This window comes from Giraffa tippelskirchi, chromosome 13 (genome assembly GCF_054371585.1).
Source record: "Giraffa tippelskirchi isolate mGirTip1 chromosome 13, T2T-mGirTip1v1.2.pri, whole genome shotgun sequence".
Taxonomy (NCBI): Eukaryota; Metazoa; Chordata; class Mammalia; order Artiodactyla; family Giraffidae; genus Giraffa; species Giraffa tippelskirchi.
This window is the reverse complement of record NC_137287.1, coordinates 65,563,328-65,577,275: the sequence shown is the minus strand read 5'-3', so window position 1 is coordinate 65,577,275 and position 13,948 is coordinate 65,563,328. Positions and strand designations below refer to the sequence as shown.

General features: G+C 36.3%; 1 protein-coding gene across 3 annotated transcripts in view; it reads right to left on the bottom strand.

Moving 5' to 3' along the window:
• The window catches only part of PLXDC2 (plexin domain containing 2), a 414,339-nt gene that overhangs the window by 43,802 nt on the left and 356,589 nt on the right, over window positions 1–13,948 (bottom strand). For 2 of the 3 annotated variants that reach the window (XM_081558808.1, XM_081558809.1), the window contains 3 exons: window positions 12,050–12,110; window positions 6,079–6,229; window positions 4,608–4,646 (listed from right to left, as the gene is read on the bottom strand). In XM_081558808.1, the coding sequence (XP_081414934.1) occupies window positions 4,608–4,646; window positions 6,079–6,229; window positions 12,050–12,110 (251 nt within the window). Of the gene's footprint in view, window positions 1–4,607; window positions 4,647–6,078; window positions 6,230–12,043; window positions 12,111–13,948 lie in introns of all 3 variants that reach the window. The other variant, XM_081558807.1, reaches the window with a different exon arrangement.

The window sequence follows — 13,948 nt, the reverse complement described above, 5'->3', positions numbered from 1 at the left end:
GTCAACAAATTTTAAATAATAAAATCAATCACAGGATTTTAGAGCTTAATATAATTTTAACATCTGCAGTGTAGCAGAATGGCACAACTCCATTTGCTAAATTGAGCTGAATCTGGTTGAAGATTTCACTTATCAGTTAAAAGACTTTGCCATTGATTCAACTCACAGACCTATTTCAGTCCTAAATATAATTTTTTCCAGTTTGCATCTTGAAGGTATTTACATTTCTATTTAGGTGGTGAGTGGTGAGTGTCATTTGGAAGCAACTAATTAAATGCCAAAGAATGCAGTTAATAGTCGGACCAGCTAAAAACATACAGCTAGGTAATTCCTTAAAAATGTGACTCTTCTAACAAGCTTTTGCCAGAATTCGAAAACCCAAGGGAGGTGTCGTTTTAAATGCTTATAACCATTATCCACAGAAATACATATTATTTAAAGAATACATTCTAGGAACCCCTTTATAGAGAATTAAACTTGAATTTCTCGAGAAACCTAGAAGGCTGAAAGAATTTAGTTTTTGAACATAAACAAAGAATACCCCTGCAGTCTGCAGAACACATGCCAGTGTTTCAGAAAGGACTGAATTACACAGGGGGATCAATGCATTGTGATTTTCAAAGAAAGGATAAAATGAAAAGTAAGGCATAATTACATGGCAAAAGGAAAATTCATTTCTAAATACTTATAAGTATAATCAGTTGTTATAAAAGAGGAAAAAGAATACTGGAGGTGTGAATGAAACGCCTTAGGTTGGCGCCTCCCATGTGAAGTTTCTAAGAGGATGGCACTACACGGGAGCAGCCATACTGTGAGGCTGCCAAGGTCCTGGAATCCACATTGAGACTAAATAGATTCACATGGCAGCTCTGCCACGTACTAGCCAGTAACCTCACCTTTCTGTACCTCTGTTTCCTCAGCTAAAAAACGGAAATATGGCAGGACCAGTCACGGTTCCTCTCCTCCTCCTCTTACCTCCTTCTTCTTACCTATCTTTCACATAAATAAGGAGCAGAAATGCTACTTAATGACATATATATTACTTGCAGCTTAATACCATAAACACACAAGTAGGAACATTTCAGTTGGAGATAAAATACTATCTGTATATTGGTTCCTCTGGGTTTTTGTATTCAGCCATTTATGATGGCCAATCAGTGCTAACTTACTAAGGGGACCTGCATTCATTAGGAATCATTCTCTTTGTTTAGATTTGTTTTCAGTCTCTTTTCTCCAAATTATTTAGAGAACTGAGAATTTTCACTCAATGCCGAAGACTAATAAAACGTCTCCAATCAAACAACTAACTGGAAATATGCAGAGGCTCTTCCTAGACCTGATCTAATTGTAGCAGGAAACAAAATGCACAAGTGACGATTTATCAAGAGTGATTTTTGCAGACTGGAACTCAGTCTGGGTCCTGCGAATGAGAAGCCCTGTTGGGTGCCTCTGGTGTCCAGCTGCTCAGAAATATTTTATGTTTTCATATCAAAGATGAAGGGAAATCTCCTGGAAAGTGAATATATAATCAGATCAGCTGTGGATACCACTGAGAAAATCAACTACTTTAACTCACAGAAATATTCCAGGAAGACTCAGAGCCAAGGCAATCCAATATCTAAAGAAGGTGATGTACGTATGTAAAGGGCAGAGTATAGCTACACATTGAGTACTTTGATAAACATCACCCTTTTCTAGAAAAGTACAGACCTCTAAATTAAAATGCTTTTAAGAACAGCCAATTAAATTACGAAAGAAAATGTGCCAAATTTCTCTGCAATACACAGCAATTTATACAAATGTCTTAGCTTTCATTTAAAAAAATCCTCAATAAATGTGAGAAACCATTTAAATTAGGCATCCTTTTCCATTATTACCTCAATCTCAAAAAAAGAAAAAAATGTTAAGCTGGAGGAGAAGGAGAAAGATTTTGAATTCTGTTTTCAACATGGTTAATTAATTAATGAAGTTGGATTTAAATTGGCAATCCTTCCTACATCTCCATATTCCATAAAATAAAAACTAGTGGTCACATGCTAACTTAATAAAGTTGCTATAAAAAGGAATGTGCAATCTCAAGTACTCTTTGAAAGGAACGTTTATCTTAGCACTGGTCAAGTTGGTCTGCTCTAACTGCACTTTTAGGAAAAGTGCTTCATCAGCAAACCTAGCCATGAAGAGAGTATAGACATATTAAGTCTTACTGTGACATTTTAGAACTCTGACAGGTACCTGATGCATGTTTGTGCTCAGTAGCTCAGTCATGTCTGACTCTGCAACCCCATGGACTGTAGCCTGCCAGGCTTCTCTGTCCTTGGAATTTTCCAGGCAAGAATACTGGAGTGGGTTGCCATTTCTTACTCCAGGGGATCTTCCTGTTCCAGGGATTGAACCCTCATCTCTGGTGTCTCTCTGCACTGGCAAGTGTATTCTTTACCATTGTGCCACCTGATGCATATCAGTGATCTAATACCATCTGAAAATACAATAGTCAATTTTTCTAGTATGACGGAAATAAGAACAGAAGCCCTCCATTTCAATCTTGGAATTTACTTAACTTGATTTCTCAGTGTCATAAGATAGTTTTAATGCACTGCATTAAAAAAAAAAATCTTCAAAGTTTTACGATTCCTTGCTGCATTAAACAAAACTAAGGATTTTCCTTGGGATAACTGGTAACATTCTAGAAAACTATTTCCCAAAGTGTATTCCACAAAACATTAAGTCAGTGAAAGCTATTTGTAAAAAATTTTAAGACCAAATAGTGGAGAAATGCCAGATGCTAAATCTTTATCACCATCTTGAAGTTTCTTTAGAATCTATGCTTTCTGAAAGCCAGGAATTTGTCTAAACCATTTTCACTACGATAGCTGCAAGCATATACAATCCCTTGCAATTAGCAGGCACTTGGTAGGAATAAGTAAATGAATGAATGAACGGTAAAAGCTTTAAAGTTTTTCAGAAAATAAATTTCTTACATTTTCTTTCAATCAGAATATCTCACACTTATTTGATAACGGGAATATTTTGTTTTTTCTGTTGTTGTTGGTTAGTCGCTAAGTCATGTCTGACTCTTATGGCCCCATGGACTGTAGCCCACCAGACTCCTTTGTCCATGAGATTTCCTAGGCAAGAATACTGAAGTGGGTTGCCATTTCCTTCTCCAGTTTTGTTCTGTTAGCATTATAGAATATTTTAGTCATATTAAAGAAAAAAGAAAAGACAGAATAGAGAACAATATAACAAATACATATAACTACTACCTGTGTTAATAATTAAATATAGCAAATACAACAGAAGCTTCTGGGGATCCCTTCTCCACTTAATTTATCTCTTTTTAACACCCTCCATCCAAAGGAGTTAGCCTCAACATTAGGACTTAGGTTCACTAACAACCTGCTCTGAGAAATTTTGAATGGGATAATTGCTAAAGTCCCTTCAACACTAAGATTTTATTTCTAGCTAGTGTATATGTGGCAAATGGCCACTTGTGAAGCTATATCCACTTATTGCATTAACACAACAATAAATAAGAAATAAATGAAATAGAACATTGTGATACAGAAACAAGACAATGGAAAACTGATGTGATAATGATATATATGAAGAGGCTAAGCAGCTTTTCTTTTAAGTGGGCTGATCTAAATATATAGATATAGATATACAGTAACCTAAGAAAAAACAGAAATATTTGTTTCTTGACTTAGACTGAGTAATTTAGAAACTATTCTCTGCAAATACAGAGAAAAACATACCTAACACCATATATGTTGGATTCTGACTTACTCAGGTTATCATCTGGGGTTTCAAAAGTGAGACTGTGTTGAGATCAATAATACAGCTAACCCACATTTACATAAAAGATGCTGCTAAGAAGAGGAAACCCCTTTCCTGAGCTGAATAAACAGTTACTAATACAGTTGCATCACTTTTATGAAATCTAGCATTCTATGACAGAGTTGCACATATGACCTAACATAATTTAAAAGAAAAAGAACTATTTTAAAAATTTTGGTCAATATCTTTTACAGACTTGTTTTGGTAAAAGCCTTTCTTCCTCAAATTTTCAAGTACTATTACATACATTCCTAAATTGTCTTAGAAAAACTCTAGTTATCTACTTATTAACTATTCTTCTTCGAGTTTCTTTTTGTCCTTTTCTTTGCATAAAAGATAAAAACGCCTAGTAAAAGTATATTTCCATGTTGCTCTATTTCTTAATTTTAATTATAAATGATGTTGAATAGTCAATGTAGTGCAAAACAGGGTTGAACCCAATACATGTAGATAGCCACATATGCAACCAATAAACCAAGGACTACAGCAACAAGAAACAGAAAGGTATGTGGATAAATTTTCACTTTACAATTGGTCAGTGGTGTCCTGAAGTTTTATAGGCAAACACTGAGATTAGAATTTCACTCCGCTATTGAAACAATTTGACTTTTCAAGTCAACCATTGAATTCTTCCTGTGTTAAACACCATCAGGGAGTAAAATATGACCTTACTCTACATTTAGAAGCCCACAAGTCCTTTCTCATGCTTAAATGAATGAAATAGATTAGTATCTAAAAAATATTTATAAAAGAAAAATGTCAGTTCCTACCTCCATTATCTTTTAGATGTAGAGCTATCTTGGTATCATCTGGAAGAGAAAGTCAAAGTTACAACGAAAAAAATTTTAAGGTGCATAAATCAACTGTCTACTAATGCATTAACTATTTAACAGGAATGGATTTTGATACTTTACTGAGTAAATTTCTAGGTCAATGAGAGTTAGTCTTACCTTATAGGATGCAGTACTAAACTTCCTGAGATTGTAAGATCAAGACTGTAAAACTTTAGTAAAGTTTTATATGACTCTTAAGAGCTATGAGAAAAGTACACTGTTATAACTTTGACTTAAAATACATTCATTTTAATTTTCTAAAATGATTTACTGTAATTAGACTCTAGAGTTCTTATTTATTTTAAAAACCAAGATCAAGGAAATTCCAAGTTAATTGGAATAGTAAATATTTGTCAGTATTTACAAACTTAACTTCAAAAGTTAAATGCTTATTCATTGCTAACAAATATGACCAAAATAATATACAAAAAGATCTTGTCCTACGAGATGAAATGTAGAATGTGCTTTTAATTTCAGTTGTATATTTCATTCTAAAGGGGAGGATTTGAATTACAGAAATATTTTTCTCAGGCTACATAACAACCCCAAATAAGATGGATTAAAATATAATATTGGTTTTAAAAGCAATAAAATGTACTCAGCAGCTGTCCTTTACCTCATTTTATCACTTTATTCCAGTTAACTTTAAATATCCAATTAAATTTCAATTAAGAGCAAAAGATTCAAGTTTAATATCTTATTCAAATTAAAGCAAGGCTTATGAAAATAAATAAGACCATGTTTTCCCCTCAAGGCTTACTCTTGGCTAACTGGTCTCACATTTCTCCCTAGTGGCACCATTCAGAATAAACAACTAACAAATTTGGGCTAATATTCCATTTTCCCCAATGAGCTGTGTGCATGCATTCATGCTCTCTAGTATTTTTGCCTTTGCTGGCAAAGGAAATGCTTCTCTAGTACAATTTCTGTGTCATACACAGTGCTTCTCTATAAGGTTATAGACCAGCATATTTTATTGACTGTATCCAGGCAAATATAAGAATTGTGTATTAGTAGAATTACCTATTATTCAGAATACAAAATCAATGGACATTTTCTACGCATTTTGCCTTCCTATCCTGTGATTAAAATGTTAAACATAGTTATTACAAAGTTCATCAAGAAAGGAAGGAAGGAAAGGACATGAGAGGAAGTTCTTTATTTCTTTTCCAGGGGCTCTAGTAGCCAAGATCACCATTAATGACTAAATCTTAATAAAAGGCATCCATACATTTAAAAAAAACAGCACATAGTTTTACTCCATCATAATTTTGTGTTTTCGCTTTTAGACATTCCTAAGAAATCTAGTTTGCTGAAGAAAAATTTTTCCCCTGGAGAACCTCTCCTGTACATATGAACAGTGAGTTTTCCCTCCTTCAGTAACAGAGAAAAAGTGTCTCCAGGGCACCTTCTGTGGGCAGGCTGGTGGGCAGCTGGGATGTCGCGGCTCTTCTGGTGGTCGTCAAGACCCTGAATTGTGTGGTTGTTGTGCGTATGGTGGTGCTGGTTCGAGTAGAACTTTCCACTGGCTCTGTGGGGTCACACATCTTCTCTTTTGACTAATAATGGAAACAGAGGGGAAGACAATGGAGGAGTGATCAGAGCTACAGTTTAAAATTATATCAAGAAGAAAAATAATAGAAGAAAACAAAGAAGTTGGGCTGTAAAGCACAAAGGCCTCTCAAATCAAGATGAGGAATACTTTTTGTACAGGACTACACTTATAGATTTTACTGACTTTATATGTATATATATATAAAATTGGATGTTAGAAAGCATTTCCATGTTTAGATATTTGGATTCCATCATTTCTGCGTTTAACTTTTTATATTACTGTTCATCTTAACGTAAACTTTATATCAATATATTTTTAAAAGACATGATGGGAAACACTCAGGCTAGAAGAAAAATGTACATAAAGAGAAGGTTTAAGACATGGTTAAGTGTGTGAAGAAAGAATGTATTCCATTCACATCAAATTGCTAATGCTAAATTTGAAAAATGTAACTGCTCTATACTACTTCATCGTTTCAAAAATAATTTACCACAGGTTGAATAGATATTTAAGATTAAAATTTTGCTTTTCTTTATGAAATATTCAAAGCCACCCACGCAAAGGATTGAACAGTACTCAGGTAATCACTTAGAATATTTTCTCCCTAGCAGAGCTACACGAGGACAAGGTGCATATTGTATTTTTCATTTATAGCCCACAAGAATAAACAATACGACATTTATCAAAAATGATTTCCAACATGCAAACTTTTATGGTTTAGGAGTTGGCATTTCTCCCTACATCTTTGTGCTTCAAAGGACTTCATCACTCTGGTGGGGCTTGACTATTAATAGAAGATAACTATGTACACGTGGAGAAGGCGATGGCACCCCACTCCAGTACTCTTGCCTGGAAAATCCCGTGGACAGAGGAGCCTGGTAGGCTACAGTCCATGGGGTTGCGAAGAGTCAGACACGACTGAGCAACTTCACTTTCACTTTTCACTTTCATGCACTGGAGAAGGAAATGGCAACCCACTCCAGTGTTCTTGCCTGGAGAATCCCAGGGAAGGTGGAGCCTGGTGGGCTGCTGTCTATGGGGTCGCACAGAGTCGGACACGACTGAAGCGACTTAGCAGCAGCAGAAGCAGCATTCATCAATTGACTTATATGCATGTGGATGTCACAGACATCTCAAGCTCAGTAAGTCTAAGATGGAATTTGTCACACATTATTCTTCCCCTGTGCTTCTATTTACACATACACACACATCCATATATCAATATTCTTAATCACCCTAATGGTTAAGCTAAAATCCTGACCTTGTTTTGCTCATGGCAGCAAAGGCAGACTACAGATCCTGAATGATCTTCCTGCCATAATACAAGTGGATTCTGGATAAAATAAGAATTCTGAAGCATTTACAAGGATTTTCAAGAAGAAGAGAAATATCTCTGAAGGGGCCTTTCTTTTGTCTCCACCACCAAAACAAAATAAAGCAAAACCTGTGTGCTATAAAGATAGTGGGAGCAATATACATTAGGTAAAGTAAAAGTGCAAGGTTTGCTCTGAAGGTAAAAATGTCAAAAACTAATTATGCTCTAAGGAGATCAGCTTGGTACCAGCAGTAGATGAGGGAGATTAATCCAAACCTCTCCTCCTCATAGTAAGGCAGGAACAGATGGCACCCCCTGAAGCCCTCAGGTTTCCATCATCAAAACCTCTTTAGTGGAAAACATTCTAGAAATTCCCATGGAATAAGATCAAACAAATGCACTGCTAATTAAAGGACACAAAAAGAAACACAAAGAGAAAAAGAGTAGTCTGACAAAGACCCAGCAAAAACAGAGAACAACATAATTAGACTAGCAAATACTTTTTGATCCCAGATTGGGATCATCCAGTGTGAAACATATAAAAATTATACACGAAATAGCTAAATAAATAAAGAGGAAAATTTTAAAATAAACTAGTAAACAGGCTATAAAAATGACATGGCAGATTGAATAAAGATTGACGCTAAAAAATGAAAAATACCATTGTTGAAATTACTACCTCAATGGATAGATTAAATAGAAGATTGAGCAAGAGGAAGAGAGAATTAATAAACTGGCTAAGAGATCTGAAAAAATCCCCTGGGATGCAGTACAGAGAAATAAGAAAATAGATGATATAAAAGAGAGGTTATGCAAGGAAGTGATGAGCAGGTCCAGCCTACCTCCAAAGAGCTCAGAAGGTGAAGATGCAGAGAATGGAGAGAGTCTGACTGAATTTATCATGTGCCTGGAATTTTTATCATAATCTTCTCTGCTGTAAATATCTTGTCACATGCATTTTTGCTGAAAATACTCTTGCCACATAACTAATTGGCTATAAGGCAATTTTGCTGTAAAAGATAAAATATCTGGCTGATGGTTTGGTTGGATACACACAGTACAGAAATCATGACAGATGATGATGATTTGCCCAAGAGTTGGTTTCTTCTTCTGAAACACAAGACATGGCAGGAAAGAGGCCAAGGACCTTGAAGGCACAGTGGTGAATCTGCATTTCCCATAAAACATTGTAACATCTATCGATGGCCATATGACAAAATGCCAAGAACAAACAGCAGTGCAGTGGCTTTTATGACACAATAGAAAGCTCAATTACAAACATGCATCCTAGCATTTGTAATTGATACCTCTCTTCAAGAAGGAAGAAATTTTACTGAAAATAACATGGGGATGTTGAACAAGCAGACAAACTAGTAGCAAAAAAAATGTGTAATACTATGAACAAAAGACTTGGAAGGCAAGTGCTTAGGTTCAGCCAACAGAATAAAGTCACTTACTTGCACAGTATTGTCGTGAGTCTCCACACACATTAAATGTATTCAGATACTTTTTATTTCTCAATAAAATCTTTTTAATTTTGTTATTCACTTTTATGTTTCATTATATCCTTTCTAATGTCCCTCTTTTATTTTTCCTTATTGTATCTTTTATGGCAAAATTATGACCTCATGGCCATTTACTTGGCAAAAATGTTTGTGGCAAAGATGTTTATGGTAAAGAAGCTTACAGTGAAAATACGTAGAACTCATTTATCCAACTTGATAACCAATCAGTTAGAAAACACACATTTCTTGAGCACATGTAGATCTTTGTTACAAATGACTCATTCACTATTCCATTAAAAGCTCCAACTAATTTTAAAGAATCAGTGTCATATAGAATGTGCTCTCTGGCAATTCAGTAAGGTAAGAAGTCAATAATGAAAAGATGAAATTTAAAATTTCCATAATTTGGAAATGCAGTATAATTCATAGTTCAATGCAACTTCAGTAAAAATGAGGGCCTTCCCTGCTGGCTCAGTGGTAAAGAATCTACCTGCTATGCAGGAGACATGGATTCAATCCCTGGGTTGGGAAGATCCCCTGGAGAAGGAGATGGCAACTCACTCCACTATTCTTGCCTGGAAAATCCCATGGACAGAGGAGCCTGGCGAGCTGTAGTCCATGGGGTCACAGAGAGTTGGACACAACTGAGAAACAGACTTTCAGTAAAAATATTGACAAGATTGACTGATTACAGATATTGCAAGTTGATTTTAAAATTTATACGAAGAACAAAAGTTCAAAAGTTGTCAAAACACCTGAGAAGATGAAAAAGTAAAATTTGTTGTATAGCTAGTGATATTTCTTATAAAACTATAGTAATTAAGGCAGGGTAATATACCATGTATTAATTATTCCAAAAAGTCGTTTGGAGCATCTCATCCCCTTAATTAAAACCCTCCAGATAGCTTTATCCTGCCTTTAACATGAGGCTCAAACTCCTTTAATGTCACATTCTGGGCCCTGTTCACCGCACCAGTGTTACCGCACATCACTCTTCTTATCTTCAGTTACCCCTCAGAAGTCATTAAATATCACCTCTTCAAACAAAAGCTCCCTTATCCTACCGAACAAGACCACGCACTTAAGTTTTTCCTCTTTGCGGGTGTCATTCTCTAAGTGTGGTTCTTTGTTCAGCTTGTGTTTCCCCTGCTACACACATTTCTCACACTTACATTAGCAGTACTTAGAACAGTAAATAGTAAGTTTTCATATTAGGATCTGCACTTATTGAATAAATTCATCTCACAAGATCAGAAGGAAAATTTAACCCTAGTTTTAGGCACAGAAAATAGACTGGATTTGGTGACCCTGTTTACTTACCTGTAACAGAAGTCTATAATTGCTCACAATGCTCCTGCTGCTGCTAAGTCGCTTCAGTCGTGTCCGACTCTGTGCAACCCCACAGACAGAAGCTCACCAGGCTCCCCTGTCCGTGGGATTCTCCAGGCAAGGACACTGGAGTGGGTTGCCATTTCCTTCTCCAATGCATGAAAGTGGAAAGTGAAAAGTGAAATTGAAGCCGCTCAGTGGTGTCCAACTCTTAGTGACCCCATGGACTGCAGCCTACCAGGCTCCTCCGTCCATGGGATTTTCCAGGCAAGAGTACCTGAGTGGGTTGCCATTGCCTTCTCTGTGCTCACAATAGAGCTAGTAATTTGACAATTTAGTTATGGAATAAAAAGGAAACACTGGATATTATACAATGTGCTAGAGTCTGAGCTTCTTGGGAAGAGGGAATAATTAAAAAAAAAAAAATTAGTGCTTAGCACAGACCATAGGACATGGTGAATTCCCCACACATATATTTAGGAGGGCTTAGAATGTGGTGGATTCTTCTCAACAGCTTATGTTTAATGCTGGGCCCACGCTGAAGCAAGAAAATTATGATGTCTTAATTACACTTTTGATACTCAATTTCAACATTTTTAATTGAGGTAACTGTGATTACCTGAAAGAAACATCAACCTGAAAACACAACTTTGACTCTCATTAATATATTTTCTTTTTCAACTATCATCATTAAATAAGTAAAATGAAATACTGTTGATAAATCAGCATACATTATTGTAATTCACCACCCCCCAACCAAGTGTCAAAAAAGTTGATTATAGCTACATTGGCAGTAAGTTCAAGAATATCCTGAAAAATGCATTTCTCAAGATATTTATGAGACATCATAAATGAAAACTTAATTAAAAAAGGCTTTAGTAACCAGGATTGCCTAATAGTTTTAAAAACAGCTCTTTGACATGATATGCTTCACTAAATGAGAAAACTTGTAGAACTGTTAATGGTTTTTGTTAGAAATATATACTCTAAAACTTAACAAAGGCAGAAGGAACAAATACTACTTTTCTCTGTGAACTTTATGGGATATTTTTATGTGACTCTGAACTCACAGTGCAAACGCAATTCACTAAAAAACTTTTAAACACATTAGAATCCCTTCTGCAATTTTATTTACTTGCTTGAATCACTTCTTTACATCACTATATCCATGATGTTTGCTTGAGACTTACTGTTTCCATGTTAGATCATATCTACCTTCTTCTATTATGCTGATGTGCTGCAATCAGTCTTTTCCTCCATACCACTGATTTCGTTATTTGAGTGAAAAAGATGAAAAAAAAAAGATCTCAAAAAAGCAGCAAATATTTAAGAGAGCTGCCCTTTGATCAAAGAGATTTAAATCCTGGTTCTATGATTCCTGAGTCACATATCTAACTCCAGATTCTTTCTCTCCACCCCTACCCCAACATTACCCTTCATCCTTTCCTCTTCCCCTCTTGGTACCATGGAGGCAATAACAGCTCTGATCTCATAGGATGGGTATGAGAATAAATTGAGATAATACATGTAGAGTTAAACCCAACATCTGGTACATATAAGGGGTCAATGACTGCTGGGTCTTTTTATTAAATTAGACCCCATTTTCATTAAGTTGCAGCAATGATATATGACAGTTTGGTCTTAGCAATCTCGTCATAATAAAGCACACCTGTACCTCTTCAGGGCATCCACTGTCCACCCAGTCCTGCCGATGGCGATCAAATCCACTGGAACATCTTCAGAGACAGCCATGTTGTAGATCAGAAAAGAAAGTATGGGGTACAGAGTGGAGGTAGAAATTAAAAGAGAAACACCGGTAAATAGTTAATTTTCAAATGTGCACAACATAAACGTTCTTCTATAGAACTGTTAGCTGGAGCACGGGTGAGCATTTACAGAGTTCTGTGTAACCACCCATGCACACCTTAGGTGATGATACCATTATGTTTGCACGTGACAACAGATCACTCTACTGAGGCTCACACATAATACGTAGATCCCCATACAAAGGCAAGACAGTAGCCATTCTATGGAGCTGGTTTATCTTTTCCTCATACGTATATATTTTTCATCATTACAACAAACAGATACAAATTTTTTTGCAGGCATTTTTCAGGATTTCAGATCTTGTTATTTGTTTTACTTACATTTTAAAACTTAAGATCCACAGTCACAAAAACTCTTTCCCTATTGTACAGTAAAAGGTTAGTAAGTCAGGTTTGGGATGTTCAAACCTACACATTCCAAAGAAAGAACTGGCCCTTATCCAGGTCCTGGGAGATCACGTCTAAGGCTTTGGAATATTCTGCCTGATAAAAGTGTCTTTGTATATCTTGGGTCTTGGGCTATGCTAGATAGTTCACACCAACAACATGATTTATAGTGCATGTCTGTTTTTATTGCTTGGAGCCCTGGGCCACGCTGCATCAGTTTGACCCTTGGGGGGCTGGAGAATAGAGATAAAGTTAGTCATGGAAAATTTCATATCTATGTGATGGCCCTCAGTGAAAACCCTGGACCCCAAGACTTGGATGAGTTTCCTTGGGTGGCAGTACTTGGTGTGTGTTTTCACAAACAGTTGCTGGAAGAATTAGTGTTGACTCCACTGAGGGAGAAAGACTGGAAGCCGTGCCTTGTCACTCTTGGATTCCCCTATGTTCCTTCCCTTTGCTGATTTAAATCTGTGTCCTTTTGTTGTAATAAACAGCAACCTGGAGCACAACTTTTTCTCCTTTCTGTCAGTTCTTTTAGTGAATCAGCAAAGCTGAGTGTGTTCCTGTGGATTCCTGCCTACATAATTCCTATGATTAAGTCATGTCTAAAAGGTCAGATTCACAAGGAACTCTACTTAGTGCTCTGAAAATCCAAAGAAAGAGGATGTATGTATATGTATAGCTGATTCACTTTGCTGTATAGCAGAAAGTAACAGAACATTGTAAAGAAACTGTACTGCAATAAAAGTTAAGTAAAATAATAAAAATAAAAGGTCAAATTTAGCAAGTACTGGGTTGATGAGATTTTGCTCACTCCCATATTCTTTCTTTCTTCTTCTTGTTTTAAAGTTTTTGACTGGGCTGTGTGGCCTGTGGGATCTTAGTTCTCCAACCAGGGATTGAACTCACAACCCTTGCATTGGAAGCATGGAGTCTTAACCACTGGACCACCAGGGAAGTCCTCCGCTCTCTTTCTTGATTGAAATAATTTCTGTCCTCCCTACAGAAAATCCAACTACAGTTCATTCACTTTTCAAGACTCAGAAATTACTACCCAGAGCCCATTCTGATAAAGCTTCATCACTGGTGTGATCACATATTCCTTTACTATTTAACTTTTTTCATTTATATAAAATTTCATGGCCTTATGTCTTATTTGGGCTTCCCTTGTGGCTCAGCTGGTAAAGAATCTGCCTGTAATGTGGGAGACCTGGGTTGGGAAAATCCCCTGGAGAAGGGAAAGGCTACCCACTCCAGTATTCGGGCCTGGAGAATTTCATGGACTATACAGTCCACGGGGACGCAAAGAGTCGGACACAACTTATTTATCAAACTTGATTGTGAATACTTTAAAGTTAGGA